This window comes from Drosophila navojoa, chromosome 5 (assembly GCF_054131105.1).
Source record: "Drosophila navojoa isolate 15081-1374.11 chromosome 5, UAZ_NAV_1.0, whole genome shotgun sequence".
NCBI lineage: Eukaryota > Metazoa > Arthropoda > Insecta > Diptera > Drosophilidae > Drosophila > Drosophila navojoa.
Window position 1 is genome coordinate 14,512,394 of NC_142893.1, and position 20,575 is coordinate 14,532,968.

The 20,575-nt window shown below is 34.3% G+C and overlaps 3 protein-coding genes across 8 annotated transcripts; all 3 read left to right on the forward strand.

The window, feature by feature from the left end:
- On the forward strand, positions 1-6,037 carry conu (Rho GTPase-activating protein conundrum). 5 transcript variants are annotated; one of them, XM_089262632.1, is made up of 10 exons: positions 1-216; positions 407-625; positions 2,953-3,206; positions 3,268-3,335; positions 3,611-3,781; positions 3,851-3,939; positions 4,000-4,272; positions 4,338-4,929; positions 4,998-5,516; positions 5,578-6,037. In XM_089262632.1, exons 3-10 carry the CDS (start codon positions 3,083-3,085, stop codon positions 5,731-5,733), a joined length of 1,992 nt encoding a protein of 663 aa, XP_089118758.1. In that variant the 5' UTR covers positions 1-216; positions 407-625; positions 2,953-3,082; the 3' UTR covers positions 5,734-6,037. The 5 variants fall into 5 exon arrangements, with proteins under 5 accessions (XP_089118758.1, XP_089118757.1, XP_089118760.1 ...); XM_089262631.1 differs by having other exon boundaries at positions 1-625; XM_089262634.1 differs by lacking the exon at positions 407-625 and having other exon boundaries at positions 1-220; positions 2,961-3,206.
- A 484-nt stretch (positions 6,038-6,521) lies between these two features.
- Positions 6,522-10,374, forward strand: Atf6 (bZIP_ATF6 domain-containing protein ATf6). The gene is made up of 3 exons (XM_018103143.3): positions 6,522-6,698; positions 7,553-8,799; positions 8,862-10,374. Exons 1-3 carry the CDS (start codon positions 6,674-6,676, stop codon positions 10,248-10,250), a joined length of 2,661 nt encoding a protein of 886 aa, XP_017958632.1. The 5' UTR covers positions 6,522-6,673; the 3' UTR covers positions 10,251-10,374.
- Positions 10,375-10,920: 546 nt separating this feature from the next.
- On the forward strand, positions 10,921-20,296 carry snama (something that sticks like glue). Of its 2 annotated transcripts, none has more exons than XM_018103129.3 (11): positions 10,921-11,081; positions 11,847-12,022; positions 12,080-12,314; positions 12,456-12,632; positions 12,760-12,905; positions 12,987-13,145; positions 13,250-13,524; positions 13,653-14,008; positions 15,070-15,216; positions 15,402-15,692; positions 18,189-20,296. In XM_018103129.3, exons 2-11 carry the CDS (start codon positions 11,857-11,859, stop codon positions 20,161-20,163), a joined length of 3,927 nt encoding a protein of 1,308 aa, XP_017958618.1. In that variant the 5' UTR covers positions 10,921-11,081; positions 11,847-11,856; the 3' UTR covers positions 20,164-20,296. The 2 variants fall into 2 exon arrangements, with proteins under 2 accessions (XP_017958618.1, XP_089117120.1); XM_089260994.1 differs by lacking the exon at positions 10,921-11,081 and adding an exon at positions 11,197-11,418.
- The last annotated feature ends 279 nt before the right edge of the window (positions 20,297-20,575 follow it).

Consider the following 20,575-nt stretch of genomic DNA (forward strand, 5'->3'; position numbering starts at 1 on the left):
ATACCTATGCACATATACACTTGCATACGTTCACATGCATACACTCACTTACTATTCATATACGATCATTAATTTTTATATATAGAGAGCGAGAGACGTGTATGTGTGAAGTTGAAGTTGTTCGTTCTTAAGTATATCAGTTCATTTTCAATTTTCGGTTTGATATGTTGTATGAATACGGATTCTAATAACATACATACTTGTTTACATTCATATGTACGTAAAGATTATAATATTTATTACACACATACAACTATTTACAGATGCATGTACACACACCCATACACATAAATATTCTCAAATACAAAAATATTTACCTACCTAAAAATTACTTCAATTTGTACACTCAAATATCTAATTAAAAATACATTTGTATTTGTGCATATGAAATTGTTATTGCTAGAAGAGAAAAAAGAAACAAGTGCAACAAGTTACGTACATAGGAAGTGAAAGAAAACTTATACATATAATTAAACGAATGTGATGATTTCCCTTTTTTGCATAAACATACATATATAAATGTATGTATGTATGTAAATATGTTTATGTATGCAACTCCATAGCTGAAACTGCTATTTTTTAAATTTGTTGAGTGCTGTTTTATAAACATTTGGGCGTTTTGTCTGTAAGTATATACATACATATATATTTAAAGTTATGCATTTAATTACTCATACTTAAATATGTAGGTAAATATATACAAATATTTCACTCTCTCCACTGCGTAAATATGTATATGTGTGCGCTGTGTATGTGAATAGACATACAAACACACATGCACTATATGAATATGGCCGTTTTATGTATGTATGTATATACATATATATATAAAAATAAAACATTACAGACGTTTGTATGTTTGTACCTATGTATGTCCGTTTTCCAATACATGTATGTATATATATATTAATAATACATAATACCAAGCTTAAAAAAACATGAATATATATGTATGTATGCACATATACATTTTTTAACCCATTGAGCAAACAAATTTATCGCTTAACACACTTAAATGAATGCGTATTGTTATGCATATATACAAACATATGTGTGTGTGTGCTGATACATGTAGAGATAACTTTTTAAAGCAACTCCTTAGTCGTATGTATATATGTATGTGTGCCTAAGTACATGAACATACATAATTTATGGTACATTTGTTGCTATGTATGTATGTCTTTAGATAAATATGTTAAAAGTAAAATCGAACAAATATGAACACGATAAAATTGGTTATGCATATGTACATATGTATTTTTATATATGTGTATGTGTGTCTGCATGAATGTGTGTCACTCTTTGTTAAATCTTTTTAGCTTTCAGGTCTTCCGTAATCTTTGTTTTTCGGTGACATCAGGATAAATTTGATTTACAACAAAGATCAAGAAACTCGGTGACTCTTATATTTTCCGCTGAACTCAACGTCAATTTCTTAATGAGAACCCAATAAGAGCTGTGTTTTCCAATAAGCCGTTTCAAAATAAACCCATTCAAATTCCAATTGAATAATTCGCCGATTTGACAAAGAACGTCAATCAAAAAAGCTTTCCGTCATCAAGAAATGCGTCTTAGCCAGCTTAGAATGGATGAAGCTTATTTATGCCTCACTGTATTCTAGTGGTGCCAACAACAATTGCTTCCCACATATAGACTTTGGTATTTGCATAAATGATCGAAAACGAAATTCCGCACTATAAATGCGTAGCACATACCCTACCTATGTACCTACCTACCTACGACTTAACAATTACACTCTATAATTGTCTCGATCAGCTACAAGTTGGCGGAAAATTATAAATTCGATTAGTCTTGCTTTGGAATAAGCCACGGTTATTATAACGTCTGACTGTGTTTTGAAAATAAGTTGCGCTAGATTACTAGATATCTCAATAGGAATTTCTTTCGTTTGAAATCAGAGACAATTATATTCGCCATATTCGTAGTTCTCTTGGTAGCATTATTACACCTGCACTGCCAAGCATACATTAAACTACCACAGGTAAGACTGCTCACAGTCGGGAGTGTCTGCAAGATAGGCTACCCTACCCAGTGTTTATAGCATTCTCGTAGTGTTCTCTTCAATGCATTCTACTGCGCACTTTATGCAGCTGCTGTGCTTGTTTTTCTATAGACGACATATATTTATATTTATTGAATAACTACGATTCTGAGTGTACGACTTTATAAACATACATATATATATATATATATGTATGTAGTGTCTAGTAGCTTAGTTGAATATGGTATCATATCAATCATCACATCATATGGTCGATGGCTAAATTGTCCTTACAAAATGCATAAACAAATCTAAATGGCAACGCCTCAAGAGCAAAATAAATAGTTCTTCAAGTTACACTTCAAAAGATATAGTTTTAAACTAACTTATAAACATACATATGTATATATAATACGAATAAGATAACAAACTAAAGCAGACCTCAACAACATTGTAAAATGTGTATTACGCAGTTAAGTCTGTTCTTCTGAATGTTTATCTAGAAAGTATCTATATAGGCTAAATCCTATCCGGTTCAGCAATAAAAAATAACGTTTTTATTAGCTTCTTAAGACAAATGTATGAAGCATTAAATTACTATATGTATATTTATCTTAAGAAGATATGTTTTCAAACCAAATATTATATAGGAATATATAGTTTATATAGGAATATATAGTTAAATATAAGTTGTAAATAAATTTGTATGTGCTCATTTTCAAAATGATCAATTTACTTCTCATTAACAGATCATGAATCATGAATTAAGAAATCTTAAGTCTTGAATCATTAACAAATAACCGAATACAGAAGAACATATTAAGATATACAGAAAACTTTTATCAATAACGGATATACATATAGAATGTATACTCAAGAAAGGAGATTATCTTGCTCTTGTCTTCTCTGACTGTTATTAAATTTATCATATAATTTCTGTATATTTGCAGTGATATAGCAAGCTAAATTATATATATATTTATGTATATATATAGTTTGTAATGCGGAGATCCGCTCTTTCCCTTGCTTTGTGATTAATTGAACAGTATGCCATATTTTCAACATATATAAACCATCAAGATGAACAACAATCATAACAATAACTCTATGGACAACACATGCGATCAAGATTATACGGAATTTCTCAATGAATATCTGTTGCACACAAATTTAGCATGCAACGAACCGGAAATACATTACGAAGGTAAGCAAACATCCGATTTTGCAATTCTACATATATTACTGATACACGATATTCTATTTAGATGGAGAAATGGAAGCAGAGTGGTTAATATCAGCTGGATATCCAGAATTGACACGACCCTTTGAACAGGTAAGCAATAAATACTGAAAATAATTTAAAATAAAACAAACATAGCCTTGTTTAAGGTAGATATTAGAGAACAAACTCAGTTCTATATAAATATTTGCCCGACAATTTGTATATTTATGAAATTATTATTGTTAGCGAAAAGCTAGGAGTAGTTTATCTGTGTATATATTATTACTACAGTATTTTCTTTTGCTTTAAATGAAAATGTTTATTTTCAATTTGTTGACTGCCAGCCATCGTATTATATTTCTCATAAAATTCCTATTTATTTCCAGGGCATTGAGCTACGTTCTTCAGATCTTGAGCCAGTGTTAGCCACACTATCAAGACCTCATGCTGAGGCGATTAAGCAGCGCGTGCGAGCGCTAAATCATACGGTCAGAGGACGCAGTAAAAACCGATCAAAACGTAAACCTGACATACGTGACGTCTTTCGCGATTTTGACGTAAATATTAAACTATAAAACTGTCAAAAAATAAATTGAATTAACTATAAATATCGGTTATATTCACAGGAGTCCAGTACGGGAACTAGATCCCGAAGTGCCACACCAGATTCATTGGATTCCGTACACGGTGACGAGGTTTGGGGCAATGCCTCAATGTAAGTTCTCATAGATCTTCCAGTGCATTTCAGTTTATTTCATTATCTCACACTTTGTAGTCCAAGTTTTGTAAACATTTCGGACCACAGTACAGCAAATTATAATGCCAATGCATTTCCTTCGGTAAACAAGCATTTAAAACAAAAAATACGTCGAACTCCAAGTGCTCCGCTAAAAAGTTCCACGTCCACGGATTTGTTTCGCGGCTCGCAAGTGCGTTGCGATATACCCATGTATACATCAGAAGGTATAGAGTTGCTGGGATTTTCGCGTATTGGCACGCTGCACATACCACGTAATCGTTCTGGTTCTGATCCCTCTTGTTCTATTGGGTAAGTATTAATTGAGTGGCCGAAGCTCTTATATATAATTGAATTATTTATTTAACACAATTTAGACGAGTTTGTGGACAAAATATACCGGATTCGCAGAGTGAAAACAATACTTCATCTGGTGATTCCAGCGACGAGTTTCTGCCAAGCACAGCGCCAATGTCTTCGGCGTTGTCCTCACCAGAGAAGATACTAAATAAAATAAACCTGGATTCTACTCAGCAAAAGTTACACAGCAGCTCTCCGTCAGCCAGAGAGGGCATCAGCTTTGAAAATATGTGCCGAGAAAATTCTAGTCAGGATGGCATTGACACGGTAGACAGCAGCAATGTCATCTTACAAGAATACACCTCCGACATCAGTACAATAAGTGAAACGGAGCTGAAACGTTTACAGCCAATATTTTGGCTAGAGCTAGCCACAGTCTTTGATCGCAATCAGGTTTCGCTAGACAAGCGAAAACCATTCAAGAGACGTCGCAAAGAGGAGGGCAGTCTGTTTGGAGTTTCATTAAATGCACTTATACGGCGTGACCAGCAAATATCTGGCATGGACTCAACATTAGTACCTCGATTTCTCGAGGGTCTACTGGAAGAGCTAATTAAGCGAGGGGCACGGGAGGAGGGTATTTTGCGTGTGGCTGGACAAAAACATAAGGTGATTAAAATAGTGATTCTAATATCGGCTTTAATGAATACTAATCATTTTTGTTGGTATATTTGCAGACTGAATTAATTTACAACGAATTAGAATCAAGTTTTTATCAAAAGCCAGAAAAATTCGCACAATTGCTTAGCAATGCAAGCGTACATGAACTGAGTGCATTGCTTAAGCGTTGGTTACGCGAACTGCCCCAGCCATTGCTAACAAGCGAACTTATACAACTTTTCTATCAATGTCACACTTTACCCCCAGCGGACCAAATACGTGCATTATCTATTTTATGCCAGATGCTTCCACACGAAAACCGCAACACTCTGCGTTCCATTTTACGCTTTCTCAACATAATTATCGATTTGAAAGATTTCAATAAGATGAATTTACATAATGTATCCACGATAATTGCCCCATCATTTTTTCCGCCACGCTATATACATCCGATCGATAAGAATTGCATTGCAGAGCAAGTTAAAATGGCTGCATTGTGCTGTCGCTTAACGAACGTTCTGATTACGCGGGGCGAGAGCTTGTTTCAGGTTTCTGATAATCTCATTGCGGAGTCACGTAACCAAAAAGTTCGTCAGGTAAGCGATCTAGAGAAGCTTCAATTTTTGGCTATCATTAATCTAAATTCTTTTATCTTAGGGTAAACGTGGTCATCGACGGGCAGTTAAAACTCCTTTAGTCCATGCGAGAGCGACGCCTGGTCCTACTACTGAAATTGATATTTCTAGGAATAGCAATAGCGAGGGTCATCGCCCGTCCTTTAATCCAAGTCATGTGCATCGATTCGTGGTCTAAGCTGAAGCGGAAAGGTCAACGCGTGCTACGTCTGTTTCAAGTTTCTTTTTTTTATAACTAATATTGAATATGCTACTGTAAGTCGGTATTACATTGCTTACATTAGTTCTACACAAATTTCTTCAGAAAGGTCAAGTTTATTTTGAATACTATGAAAATGTTCAGTATCTATGAATTGAATACTAAAATTATTATTTTTTTAAGTTTGACTCAGAATTAATTAATCTTCTATCCTTAATATAATGTGTCACGAAAATAATTCATTAATTATGTTCAAATAATTATGGTTATGTTGTTATGAGAATTGTATTATTTTTTCTAAAACTGTTAAAAGGGTTGGGAAGCAATAAAAAACATTTAATTTGATTTTATCAAAATCAATAAAAATATATGTATATATTTGACAAATATTGTCTTGATACTCCGAATTCTTTTTTATGAGCCTGTAATCCCTTTTATTGGATCATTTGAAAGTAATAATAGATTAGAAATTTGAAAACCACGAGAGAAGAATTTTTTAGTGATATGGCAATTTGAAAACTTCCTACCGGAGATGGAGCTTTAGTAACTGTCTTAAATAATTTCCTTAGCGTAACGCATTTTTTAATAACTATTTTTATATGGTTGAGCCATTGATACCTCTGAAATCGATTAATAAAAACTAAACTGGCTGACTATCTTTAAGAAGAACCCATAAAACGATGCATCAAATAGAAATTAACGCAACTCCTAATGAATTGGTATCGGTAAACGCAACCATCGATACCATCGATTATTTCTATATGATATTTTTACAGCCATAGTGTCATCAGCAATTCTATTTTGCTTTCGTCAACAAATTGCTTGAATATTCCATAAGGAAAACAATTTTCGGCTTAATATGAGAATGTTTAAAAACAAAAAGGGTTGTTAATAGCAATTCTAAACAATTGTAAACGAAATGGACGTGGACGACAGTTTTTATGGTGAGTTTTCGTCAGTTTTTGATAAAACTTCGTTCAATGAAATGCTACACACTGACACCATTCACCTGTAATAAATACAAATTCGTATTTAATCAGGTTAGCGTGGGAAACATGAATCAATGTATTAAAGATATGGAACACATGTACATTCAATAATGGTGTTGTTTTACATTAATGGGCCGCTTGATTTAAAAGTTATGTTGTTTTTTTTTTTTTTTTTGTGTGTCAGTTCATTGATTTTACTTTTATTGATAACTTAAAATTATAGATAACATTAAAATGTGATAACATTCTAAAACCTTGGTCGATCCAGTTCGTAAGCAACGTGTGTAAACGCAATGACAAATACTACTACGTATCATGAAATACACACCTACAAATGCAGATGCATTCAATACATTGATTACAGTTACCTACATACATATAGGTACATATGTATATGTGCATGAATATGCATTTTGGTTGATAAACAAAAATATCGGCACACATCTAATTTGCGTTCTATGACAATTTGAATAGCAATTTTAAATATTTTTATAAATTCAATTATAGCGTGAAATGAACCGGCGAAATTATCGATTTTCTTGATTTGCCATTAGTGAGTGGGCGTAGTTAAGTAAGGCTTCATTAGTGTTTTATGGGCATACATATGTCAGTATGTATGTATACCCTAAGTACACAGAATAAGTTCACGTGGAAATACATACTATATGCATGTATTAAGACTTGGCTATGTATAATTTTCATTTACAATGCAAAATAAACAATTTACAAAATGTCGTTATATCTGTTTACAACTTTTTTATGTTTTTATGGATTTTTAAAATTAATATAATACAATTTTTATATTTTAGACGAACTGTCGTCCTTTATGTCATCTCCAAGTGACTATGACATAAATCATGATTTTGACGAGATTATAAGCTCAACTGTCTCGCACCTGGATTCTTCTTTGGATTTGAATACTTTCCTGCCGCAAGACCGTGGCACTTCACTGAACAACGATAATCTGTTCTCCGATTTGTTTCAGTCGACAACAGATAGCCATAATGATTTGGAGCTTAACTTTGACAACTTATCGACGACAACAACACAGAGTTGGAATGTCGATCGAACATCGTTGGCATCCTCAATGGATGCTTCCAGCAATTTGATCAATATTTGTGAAGATAATGCAGAAATTGAGAAATTAACCAGCGGCAATCTGTTGGAGCACATTCAAGATCGCGATACTCCCTCGCCAACGGACAGTTGCGGCAGCTTTAGTGGCAGTTCAACAAGTGGCGTCCACAGCGACACCTCCGATGCGTGGCAGAACAGGCAACAAGAACAAAGTCATATGGCGCCTGCCTCATTTAATATGGCGCAGTTTCCAACGCCATTTGCGCAAAGCTTTACCAATCGAAACGAAGACAGTATTCAAAAGAGTTTGCAAAAGCCACAATTTGTAGCATCAGTTCTCAATAATCAGGAGATTATTGGCAAGTCCGCGAACAACTCGGCTGTGGTTTTGCAAACAACTTTGGAGGTGAAAAGTACACCAGTCGTCACAGGGCAGATTCCTGTCAATGTGAATGCGAGCCTCGCTACCAAAGCTCAGAAGCCGACTCGAGAAAAGATTACAGCTGAGGTAGCAACAGAGAACGTCGGCAAAACTAAAACCATATTCCTCTCTACAAATGACTATAAGGCGCTCATGGATAAGATTAACTTGAATGGTTCAAAGGGCGCAAAGATCAATGGCAGTGTCAAAACACATATACCAAAGATCGTAATGAAGACAGGAAATCCTAAAATAAAAGGCCATCAAAATGTTGTTGACGCCTCCACATGTCCGACTCTCACACTAAGCCCGTCCAACATTGTCAAGCATCAGAGTCAACTTCCGCACTCCAACTTAAAACGGGAAACCTCCATGGAGTCAGAATCATCGAATTTCCATTTCAGAAACACAATAGACGAGAAGATGTTCAAGAAACAGCAGCGAATGATTAAAAATCGGCAATCGGCGTCAATGTCACGCAAGAAGAAGAAGGAGTATGTCGTCTCATTGGAAACGCGTTTGCATAACCTGGAGAAGGAAAATCATACACTAAAAGGGGTAAGCCCTGGCTCTCTCTCTGTATATTACTTTCAGAAGTTAACCAATGTCTTTCATTACAGGAAAACTTGTCCCTACGCAACCAGCTTGTTGCTTTAGCCAAAACATGCAAGTGCCGCAAGGGTAGTGTATGTGAGTTTGTATTGCATTCGTTGAACTCCAATGCGCGAACTGATCAACACGTTAAGATCGCTCCGAGGCCAACTACCAAAAGCTTTAAACAGCATATGAATGCTGCGACGGTTAAGAAAAATATCGCCGTGCTGTTTGCGATGGCTTTCATGGTCACATTGAATGCCGGAAACTTTCAATCATATCTAAGCAATCAAAATCTGGAGGCAGAAAATACAGCCGCCGCCGTCACGAGCGACTCGAATGTGAACGAGCCCGTTCCGATAAGCCGTCGTCTGCTTTGGGTCGATACGGAAGAAGAGTACAACGAAAAGCTGAACCAAAGCAATCGTCCAGCTGAGGCAATAGCTCCTCCACCATTACACTTTCTACGGCCGATTAGTCGTGGCCCCAATGTTACGAAAAACGACCATTGGAAGGCCACACAGCCGTCTCGGTTTAATAGAGCCAATGATCCGCCACCCTTGACCTACCCATCATCAGCTAAATGTAATGGTTCTTGTGCTAACTCTAGTGTCAACCAATCGGAATACTCGCGCTTGGCATTGAATTTGGAAAAACTGATAAATACGAGTGGATATCACAAATTGGGCATGAATTCGAAATATAACATTGACCGGGATAACGCAGATGGCTTTAAGTTTTCGACAGACTATTTGGAATTACCTGATATGGCAAGAGAGGCTGCGACACTTGGCAAACGTAAAAGCTTTTTGGGCTTTAAGGAAACCATACCGGACATTGAACAGAAGCAACGGAAAATTGATTTAAATGGCAAAAACACTCTTAACACAAGCGAACCGATTCATCTATTCAAGGCTATCAAACGACAAGAGGATACATTTTATGTACTTTCATTGAATACAGATCATATACTTCTATCACCTTCCACATACAACAAGAGCTCTCGTCCCAAAATGTCGTTGTTGCTGCCAACAGCTGAACCGTCGCCGAATGGCAACATTATGATGATGCAAGTCGACTGTGAGATATTTAATACAAAGGAGGTGGAGCTTAAATCTCACATGATACCGGCCAGTCTTCGGCCGAATATAACGAAGTGGCAGATTAAAGCAAAGCCCGCCTCCATTAATGCCAACAACAACAACAACAGGACGCTGGGCAGCAGCAAGTTTCTCGACAGGTCGATAAAACACGAGAAGCCGCGGGTACGAACATACTTCATGGTTGGACCCAAAAACCAAGCAGCTGCAGCTGCCTCACAGGAAAAGCCACGATTAGTGGAGCTCAACAAAAGTATGGTTAATAATAATAGTAAGGTACTCACAGCTGACTTTGATTCACGTTTGCATGACTAATCCATTTATATATATATATCCGGGATTGAGTCTTGGTTTATTTCATATTTCAAATGTTTAATGTAATTTTATATGTGTGCAAGTTAATAAATAAATATAAAAAAGTCTAGCGACTACCAGTAAATCATTTTACTTATTAAATGAAGCGGTCACTGATAGCTCCAATTGTTATTTGTGTAGACAGATTAGAGCTTACAAATCAAGAGTAATTTGGTTTGAACATGTAAATATATTCTTAATATAAAAATATTGTATTTCCATAGCCAGCGGCATTTTAAATTTATCGATAAGTTTTATATAGATCATTTTAATTTTCGCACCTTTTTTCTCTATATGAATCGAAAACAATGTAGGTTATCGATATCCGAAAAAATGTCCCCAGCATATGCAATTTTTTTTTTGTCAGCTTGCAATTAATTTTGTATGCTTTATTTCTAAATAATTTTTACAATTAAAAAAGTTATCAAATATTCAAGAAATAGTAACAATGGCCAACAAAATTATATTAAATTGATAAAAAGGTAAAATATTAAAAGGAAACAAATTAACATATATTTGTTAAACAAAAATTCAAAAAGTATATTTTATTTTGTTAAGTATTGAAATATGTCAAATACACTGTGCTGCCTATCGATAAGTCAAGCATTAAACGCAGTTAGTGGAAACATATGTCGAATCAACACTGTGAAAACAAACTCGTTCCATTTTGACTAACTAGTTCGGTTTGTTGTGACAAAACTCAAAATGATAATTTAATTTTATCTTATCATTTAATTTAAAAGAAACCAGAAAGCTTGTTGTCGAATGCCATTGATTTGTGAGTGAATAAATGTAAGTGTGATAATAAATTAATAATATACCATGTGTGCAATTTTCGCACACCTAACATCCATGCTGGGACACATACACACATGGACTTACGTACATATGAATGTGTTTGTGTGTGCGTGTATTACTTAAAAGTGTACCAAAATAATTATTGAATGCACGCCGCCGTCAATACGTCTGTTTTTTTTTTCTTTTGGCGGATTTCATTATTGCAAACATATAAATAATTGCTAAGTTGTGCTCATATAATATTTAATATGCGATATACGTAAAAGTTGGCATTTCTATCTATTGTTACTTCAATAGCAATTAAATCGAATTTAAATTGCCCACGGCATAGGTGAGATTATGGAGGATATTTCTTCAAAGGATACTCAATGCCGTGTTTATATGGTTTGCATAACTGTGCCATTTTGTTTTAGCGTTCGGCGCGAAAATCGGTACAATGATAGAATGTAGATTTATTAAGTATGTGTATGGATCCAACATTTTAGTCGTCATTAGGGTGTACTAGTCAATCATATTACTTCTTCATTTATGGTAATACGCTTCTGAAGTTAAAGTTCATTAAACGAAACATGGTACTACTCAAAGTAAATGATTATTAGAGTATAGAATACATATTTGAAATTAGCATAGGGATTGGAAATAGACAGAGACATAGCTAAGTCGATTCAATTGAATTAAGTACGGCCTTTAATAAATTGTATAGTATTGTTTTAAATTCTTAAACAATATCAAATAATTTACATATGTATTCTCTTTTAGAATTAACAAAATGTCGGTACATTATAAATTTAAAAGTACCCTTAATTTTGATACAATAACATTTGATGGACTTCATATCTCGGTTGCTGATTTGAAACGGGAAATCATATTACAGAAACGACTTGGTAAAATCATAGATTTTGATTTGCAAATCACCAATGCCCAAACTAAAGAAGGTAAATCTTAACTTACACTGCATTCTATATTCGGTTATTAATATTTTGTTTTTATAGAATATAAGGATGACAATTTTTTAATACCAAAAAATACTACGCTAATTGTTGCGCGAATACCGATAGCGCATCCCGTTAAAAAGGGCTGGGATCCTCCACCTGACAATGCTATCCCCAATGTGTCCTCAAGCAAACCAGAAAATCTTAATATGGATCTATTTAAAATGCAAGGAAGTGAAGAAGAGAAAATACAAGCTATGATGATGCAAAGCACAGCAGATTATGATCCGAAAACGTAAGTATTTTAGGGAAAGAAGATGAAATATAAAAGTATTATTTTCTTAAGTATTAATTTAGCAATCTAGCCTTAAGAGTAGTGCTTGTTTTCCTTATGTACAACACTGTATATTAATTATATTGGTATATATTTATATAGGTATCACAGAATTAAGGGACAGTCTCAAATTGGCGAAGTTCCTGCCTCCTATAGATGCAATAAATGTAAAAGGGGTGGACACTGGATTAAAAACTGTTCCTTTGCATCTGGAAAGGAGCAATTTGAAGTCAAGAGAAATACAGGAATTCCACGATCATTTAGAGGCAAGCCAGAAATGTAAGTAATATTCTGAGTTACGGAAATGATAATATCATCATGTTTACATCATTCATTACCAAACTCGATTTTCAATTTATTTTTTAATTATACATCTATTAAAAGTTATTCGTCTTTTTATTTACAGCACAACAGAACCAGAAACATCTAATTTTGTAGCATCTAATGAGAAAGAACAAGAGATTCCAGAAGATTTAATTTGTGGCATTTGCCGGAATATTTTTGTTGATGCCGTAATGATACCGTGTTGTGGCAGTTCCTTTTGCGATGATTGTAAGTATAAAATGATTAAGGCTTTATATTGATTTATATATTGAATCAGAATTTGATAACCTTTATATCATTTTCTTTCAGGCGTTCGAAACTCACTGCTAGAATCGGAAGACAGTGAATGTCCAGACTGTAAGGAAAAGAACTGTTCACCAGGATCATTGATTCCAAATCGTTTCTTAAGGAATTCTGTCAATGTTTATAAAAATGAAACTGGAAATAAACTGGCGGCATTTAAACCTGGTAAGATATAAAATGATAATATGATATATTAAATTAACAAAATGCTCAAATTATTTATACTTATGATGTTTTTAATACTAATAATTAATAATTGTCATTTTCAGTTACTAAACCGAGTACGACTACTGAGAAAAAAGAAAATGTTACTCGGGAAGCAGAGGACTCGAATAATCACGCGGAGCAAGTGGAACAAAGTAATGTGCCTCCAGCTGATAATACAGAAGAAGACAGTGCTGACAAAGCTGCTCTCTCAAATGCGGAAGCATCTAAAAGAGACAAAGATAAATCCGACTCGGACTACGAGGATAATATAACAATAAAAATGCCACACAAGGAAATTGATAATAATTTCGTCAGTGCTGATAACAATAAAGAGCAGGTGAGCAAATTATATCTATATGGTCTTATAGGCAATCAATTAAGAAGTCAAGATATGGCTATGTGTAAACCTTGTGTATATATAAGTGTTAAATATTAACTTACTTCTTATATTCTATATCTTTTTAGGTGCACCCTTCGTACCAGCAAATACCAGCTACCAACAATGCAATTCAGCGACGGGAGGGCAACTATGAATATAAATCGGATATTGAAATGAAACAAGTTCCATATGCTAAAAATGATAGCATCAAGCCTCAAAATGAACGAAGTTTGTTGCCAACTCCGGTTGGGACTCATCACAAATATGCGAACATGAATATCAATGATCAAAGGGATAAACCTGTAGTCAATGCCGATCAAGGTCACCGCATGGGCCATTATAAGCCACCGTATATTCAACAAATGCCCCGATGCCCCACAATCATACACATGCCTCCCTACAACAATGGCTATAATAATATGCAACATAGGCCGCCAATGAGGTAAGCCCACTGATCATTTCTTGCCTTTCACTTTAATAGCAAAGCTTTAGCTGTATGATTGATGGCATTAACTATCAAATGTGTGCCACTATTCATATAACACAGAAGCCGACTTAGCTGACCTCGTATATTATCTATAAATTATAAATTACATTAAGGGTCGACCGTCCAACAGTCTGTCTGTTTGTGTATTAACTCTTTAAAGATTTACTTTTTCCTTCAGGTGATTAATATCGCAAAGCGGTTGTAAGCATTATCGATATAACTTCATAACTTGTTTGATTCATAGCGAGCTCTAGTATCCACGACATGCAATTTGCAACATGCAACCTGCAGTTGTTAAGGTGACAATGACGAATGATTCGCATATTAAAGGGAAGACTCGCAAGCAGCAAGCGCATTTCATAGTGTTTCTTTTTTGTATTTAATACACAAAGTGAAAAGTCACATAAATAATAAAAATAATCTCTGAGACAGCAGCAAACTTAAAGACAAATATGATTTTATAGAAAAAATTGATTAAAATATAAAAAAAAGTGGTGCTCTTGCTGCATTAGATGCTGAATATACATTTAAGATAATTGATGAATTATGTAAATATTAGCGAGTAATCAAATTTAAATTGTACAAATTATTTAAAAGTATAGTTTTGTATTGCCATTTAGCAAAGATAATAAATATATGCCGATGTCATTAAAATTTGTTCTTAACTTAAAATCAAAAACTTATTTATTGTGTATCTTATAAAAGAATATTTTCCAAAATTTAAGGGTCAATCAAATCTATTAAAATTTAATTTAAAACTCCTCATTGTGATTGATTTTTAATTAATTGTAAAATAAATATAAAAAAGGATTTAAATATATATAACAAAAAATAAATAAATAAATAAAAAACAGTACTTTGTATAATATAAAAATTAAATTTGTATTTTTGAAAGTTATTGTTATCAATATTATGTACCAATCCATATGTTGTTAAAATTACTCTATTATATAAATAAACAAAATAAATAAAATAAGAAATATTTATTGATAATATTACGAAATACTTTTTTACAGCTTTCCACATTATCCAAGCCAGCCTGTGCATCCTATGAATCCATCATATATTCCACCTGGCAACATCAATATCAATCCGTCGCAAACATTTCAGTCATCTAATTTGGCCTCAATTTACCAAGGAGTCGCGGCTAAAGTTGGCACTGGGTAAGTGCAGTGTTTCCCTAACATTTTAAATAATCTACTTAAGTTATTCACACTCCTGTAATGGGAGACCTGAGCCCATATTTCCTTTTCTCCTCCTATATCATTCTGTCATATTTCACATTATTATAAATTACAATCCACCCACAAATTGCCTTATAAATAATCTGTATATAAATATTTTGCAGACTTATTGATGATCCACTGGAAGCTTTTAACCGCATAATGAAGGAAAAAGAAAAGCTGAAAGTAGATCGTCGCCGCAGTCCCGCCCATCACAGATCTCGATCACCAGGCAGACTGCGACATCGCTTCAAATCCCCGGTGTATGATCGAGGCTCGTCGCGGGAGATGATCAGCAATGAGAAGCGAGCACGGTCGCGGGAGAGGAAGCGCGAATACAGCTATGAGAGACGACAGAGCCGTGTGGCGCGTCATTCGAGCCACGGATCGAATTCGCCAAGCGACAAGAAGAAGAGGTTATTTATTAAATTAAGGGTTCTCCTATAATTTATACATATTTAGATTACATATAAAATACTGATACTGCCATTTCGAAATGAAAATATGGTTTGAAAAATCATATTAACTGATTGATATTAGCCAATTAGCTGATTCGATTCGTACTCATCTTAAGCCAGATGAAAAATACGCTTATTAATATACGGTTCGTTATTTTCTAAAATAAAACAATAACTGTTACTTAACTACTTCGTAATCTAATTACTGATGTGTTGACAACGACCTTCTTCATCTGTTAAATGGTAAAATTTGTATGATGATTAATCAATTTAATTGAACTTGGTTGATTTTTCAATTCGAGTTTATCCATTAATATAGATCATTTTATTAACTAATAAAATAGTAAATTTTAACTCATTTAAATAAGAACTGTCCGACTGTCTGAATGTCTGTCTGTTTGTTTTGTATTATCTCAACTGAAACGAATGAAATCTAAAAGCATTTCAAGGCCACACAAATCTCTAATCATTGCACATTTGTAGCTTCTTTTGTTTTTTTAGAAATAATTTTGTGGCATTTATTGCGCAAGACATTTTTAATGTGCAGACTCTTTGTTTCATTGATAATTATTCAGGTTCCACAATTACAGCTATTTCCATTAAATACACTTCACTTAAATATAGTGAGTCGCATCAGTGTCATTCCTAAGAGTCGTTTAAATCAATAGACCGCAATTTTAAGGCATTTAAATTAATTCACTTCATTATTAATGCTCCTGATGGTGATGAGTACTAAACTAAAGATTTCTCCAACAATTCTACCTGGTCGTTTTCAAGCAGGCAACGCCTCGATATAATAGCTCCATACTTGTACTAGTTTCTGCATATGTTTTATCCCTAATTGTGTCGATCTGAGCATTTGCTAGAGCTAATGATCCAGCGCTAATAAATTCTAGGATCGACAGAAAGTTCCATTATTATAAATAATATAATATCTAATTAATTATTTAGCAATTTTTAATTTCAACTTAAATTATTATTTTATTTTATTTATTTTTTTATATTTTAAATTCAATTTGAATTGGCAAAATATATATATAGAAAGAAACCGTTATCTACAGATGTGGAACAACCAGCAAACCCTACGGCTATAATAATATATGTTATTATTATTCAGAATAATACATGTAATTATTAAATTGATTATGATTTTGATATTATTAGCCTGTCTGCCCCAGTGTGAATCAGACTTTATTGCTGAAGTGAATCGGCACTTGGAACTTGTTTGACTAAATACTCTACGGAATTCTGGTTCCACATTCAATTTAATTACTTATTTTTGCTGGTATATTCCAAAGCCCATAATATTATGAATTTTTACAAGTTTGTTGCTCTTGACATTTTTTTTTTTTTTTAATTTTAAAGTAAGTACTGATGACTTCCTTTGACTGCTCAAGCGGTTAGACTTATTAGATTAATACTAAATAGAATCTTTTTAGTTCGTTACTTTACTAGCATATTGAATTGAGAAAAAGTATATATATCACAGAACATATAAAATAATATACATAACTTCTGATCGAATACTGCGATTAGTGGATATTACGAGTTTCTCTTGAGTAAGACATTCCATTTCAATAGTATCAAAAGCTTCAAACAATCGTCAACTACTAATGATCTCTGAAGAATGTTTTCAACGGTCAACGTCAAGTTGTGCATATGTTTCCTGGGTCTCGTATGTACCTCTTTAATTTTTCCAATTGATCGGTATTTTAATTATGATTATTTGTGTAAACGCTAAATTTTATTTTTATTTTAAAATGTTATTTTTACCCCACTTCTGCTACACTAACAAATAGCACGCTTTTCTAATCCAGATTTAATATACTTATTTGTGGGCTCTTGACCTCTTACAGCGTTGCAGTGCATTTTTGATCCTACGTAATGGCGTAATTCACGTAAAGTTGCAGAAACGAAGTTTTATTGAATTAGATTACGGTGTTACCCAAGATCTCTCCTACCCCTCCATCTGTGTTCACATTCTGCATCATAACCTTATAAAAATCTTTATAATTTAAAGCGACGCCAGCCAGATGTTCCTTTTGTGATAAAATAATATCTAATTAATTAAACTCTTACATTATTATCAGCAAATGCTAGGAACTAACAGACCAATCCAACTACACCGTACAGTGCATAATGGTTTGTAAATTTCAGGTTCAGTTAATCTACTTGTTGATTTTCGCTACCAATTATATTAGTTGACTATTGTGGTTAAAAGCACTCCAAGTTTTATTATTGCAGCATTTGCTCATTAAACATTAACGGCAAACAAGGTAAACCTAGTTTTTTTTTATAGCAGAGGAGGAGTTTATAAGGCAAACTGTTTCAATTTTCCATTTTTCTCAGTATTTGTATAAACACAAATTAAATGGAACACTCTAAATATATTTGTAATTATATATTGTTAATTATTTTGAAATTTTATTTAAATTGATTTTGTTTATTTTTTAGGTATACGCATCGGCGTTCGCCTTCGCCAAAGGCCAGCTATAGGCCCCGGACGCGGGAAAAGTCATTGCCTAAGCAGTATCCAGTAAAACCGGATACAGTTGAGCCGCCGCCTCCTGGCTTTGAGTCACTCCAAATAGAGAGTTTAAATGATAATGAAATAAACATGAATAATAAGAAAGAAGAACAAGATGTCGATAGAAATCTTAATGAGCATAATACTTCCTTAAAGAGGCACAGACATTATAGCAGAAGTGTAGATATTAAAGCAGTTGAGAACAGTTCCAGAAGTCTAACGCCACCGACCAAGTCAAAGGCTCCGAAGATAGCTAGAACAGAGTATGCCGAGACGCGCGAAGCCTCCCCGAAAACTCCCGACCGCAGAGAACAAAGCGTAAAGAGAACTGAGAAACGGTCAAGTAGTCGAATGTTGAGTCCAGAGAATGCTAAGGATACGGACAAGTTGCTGGAGCATTTGGAGTCAAATAACGATATGGGAAAGGAGAACAGTCTTAAACTCAATCTTCAGCTGAAAGATCGAAAAAAGAAGAAGAAAGATAAGTCAGAGCGAAAGAAAAATAAGAAGGAGAAGCGCGACAAGAAGGATAAGAGCAAGAAGAGTCGCTCAGAGAGCATAGAACCGACACCAGAGAAAGGCTCTGATATCAATCCAAGCGCAATGGATGTGTGCGACGAGGGTATTGAAAACTATTCAAATAATCATACTCAAAAGCTGTCCGATTGTAATGATCCGCATGAGGTAAATAAAAATGAAACTGTTATGAGCATGGAGGTTGCGGATCCTGATTTAAATAGAGAAACTCTACCGAATAAAGCGAGTGAACCGAATGATATCCAAATGTCAAAATGGGAAATGGACGATAATAATTTGGGCAGCAACTCATTAGATTCCTCTAAAAAGAATGGCTCCAGCAAGATGCACGAGCATTCAGAAATAACGTCTGATGTCATTCGCAAGGCAGAGAATGCAATTTTCGCCAAGGCTATCAACGCTATTAGGCCAGTTGAGTTTAAAGTTGTTTTAGACGCTAAGCATAGCAGTAAGGAACCTTCGATATCCATTAAAAATAATCAGAGAGAACGCTCGCATTCCCCAAAATCATCTAATAAATCTGTTAAGGAACGTTTAGGTAACAAAGTTGTCAGTGAACGACACTATTCTTCGGAACGATCGAGGACCAGTCGACGAGAGAGTCCTGCAAAGAATTCGAATGATGATCGACATAAATATAGTTCGTCAAGCTATAGCTCTAGGAAAAGAGAAAAGGATTCCAGAGAGAGAACTACATCAGAGCGACGATTTGATGAGCATAGAAATCGAGACCGGTCGAATGATCGTGAATCACATGTAAATACTACACACAAGGATTCCCATTACAAGGACTCTCACAAGCACAGATCCCAATTAAAGGACAAGGCATCGGAAAAAGATAGTCGAAGTGATCGAAGTGATCGAAATGATCGTCATGATCGAAGTGATCGAAGTGATCGAAATGACCGAAGTGAAAGAAATGATCGAAGTGAACGAAATGATCGCAGTGATCGCAGTGAACGAAATGATCGCAGTGATCGCAGTGAACGAAATGATCGGCCAAGAAAATACGATTCGGATCGCAGCTCTCGTAAAAGTCCTAAATTGGGAGAAACACGATTAGTTTCCGCAGTCACGACCTTGATTTCTAGACCCTGTCGGCCGGACAACCCGTTTCGGAAATTCGATGAAAACATTTCGAGTAGTAATAAGGCTACCAAATACGATAGCATAATCAAGGCAGATGTTACTTCGCCCAAAGCAGATCAGGCTGAATACAAAAAGCGAAAGGATAAGAAAGTCAAGAAACTGAAGAGCCTAAAGAAATGTTCGTCATCCGAATCGGTAAGAAGTGAAAAACAGAAAGATGTAAAAAGCAAAAAAAAGAGTAAAATCTTAAAGAAGAAGAAAAAATCCAGAAAGTAAGTTTTTGAAAATGAAACCCCCAATAAGTCAAAACAAACAAAACACGAGGGAAAAATATTATATATAATATATATTTAAAATTATACAATATTTTATAATAAAATAATAATAAAAACTACCTTATGTACATAAATATTATTGTAATGGAATTATGATTTTTTTTCTGGAGTTTGGGTTTGTTTTTGTTATATTTCAGAGATTATCCTGAGGCATTATTGATTTTGGAAATTTAAAGAATAAATTCAGAAGAAGTAAAACAACAACTCTCAGGTGATAATTATATTCCAAATTAAATAAATCTTATCGGACTTAATTCAGCTACAATAATATTTTGAGCTGTTCGTTGCAATGAAGCACAGAGCTAATCTCATTCTACAGATAAAGCACCGTCATCTATACGTAATGGAATTAT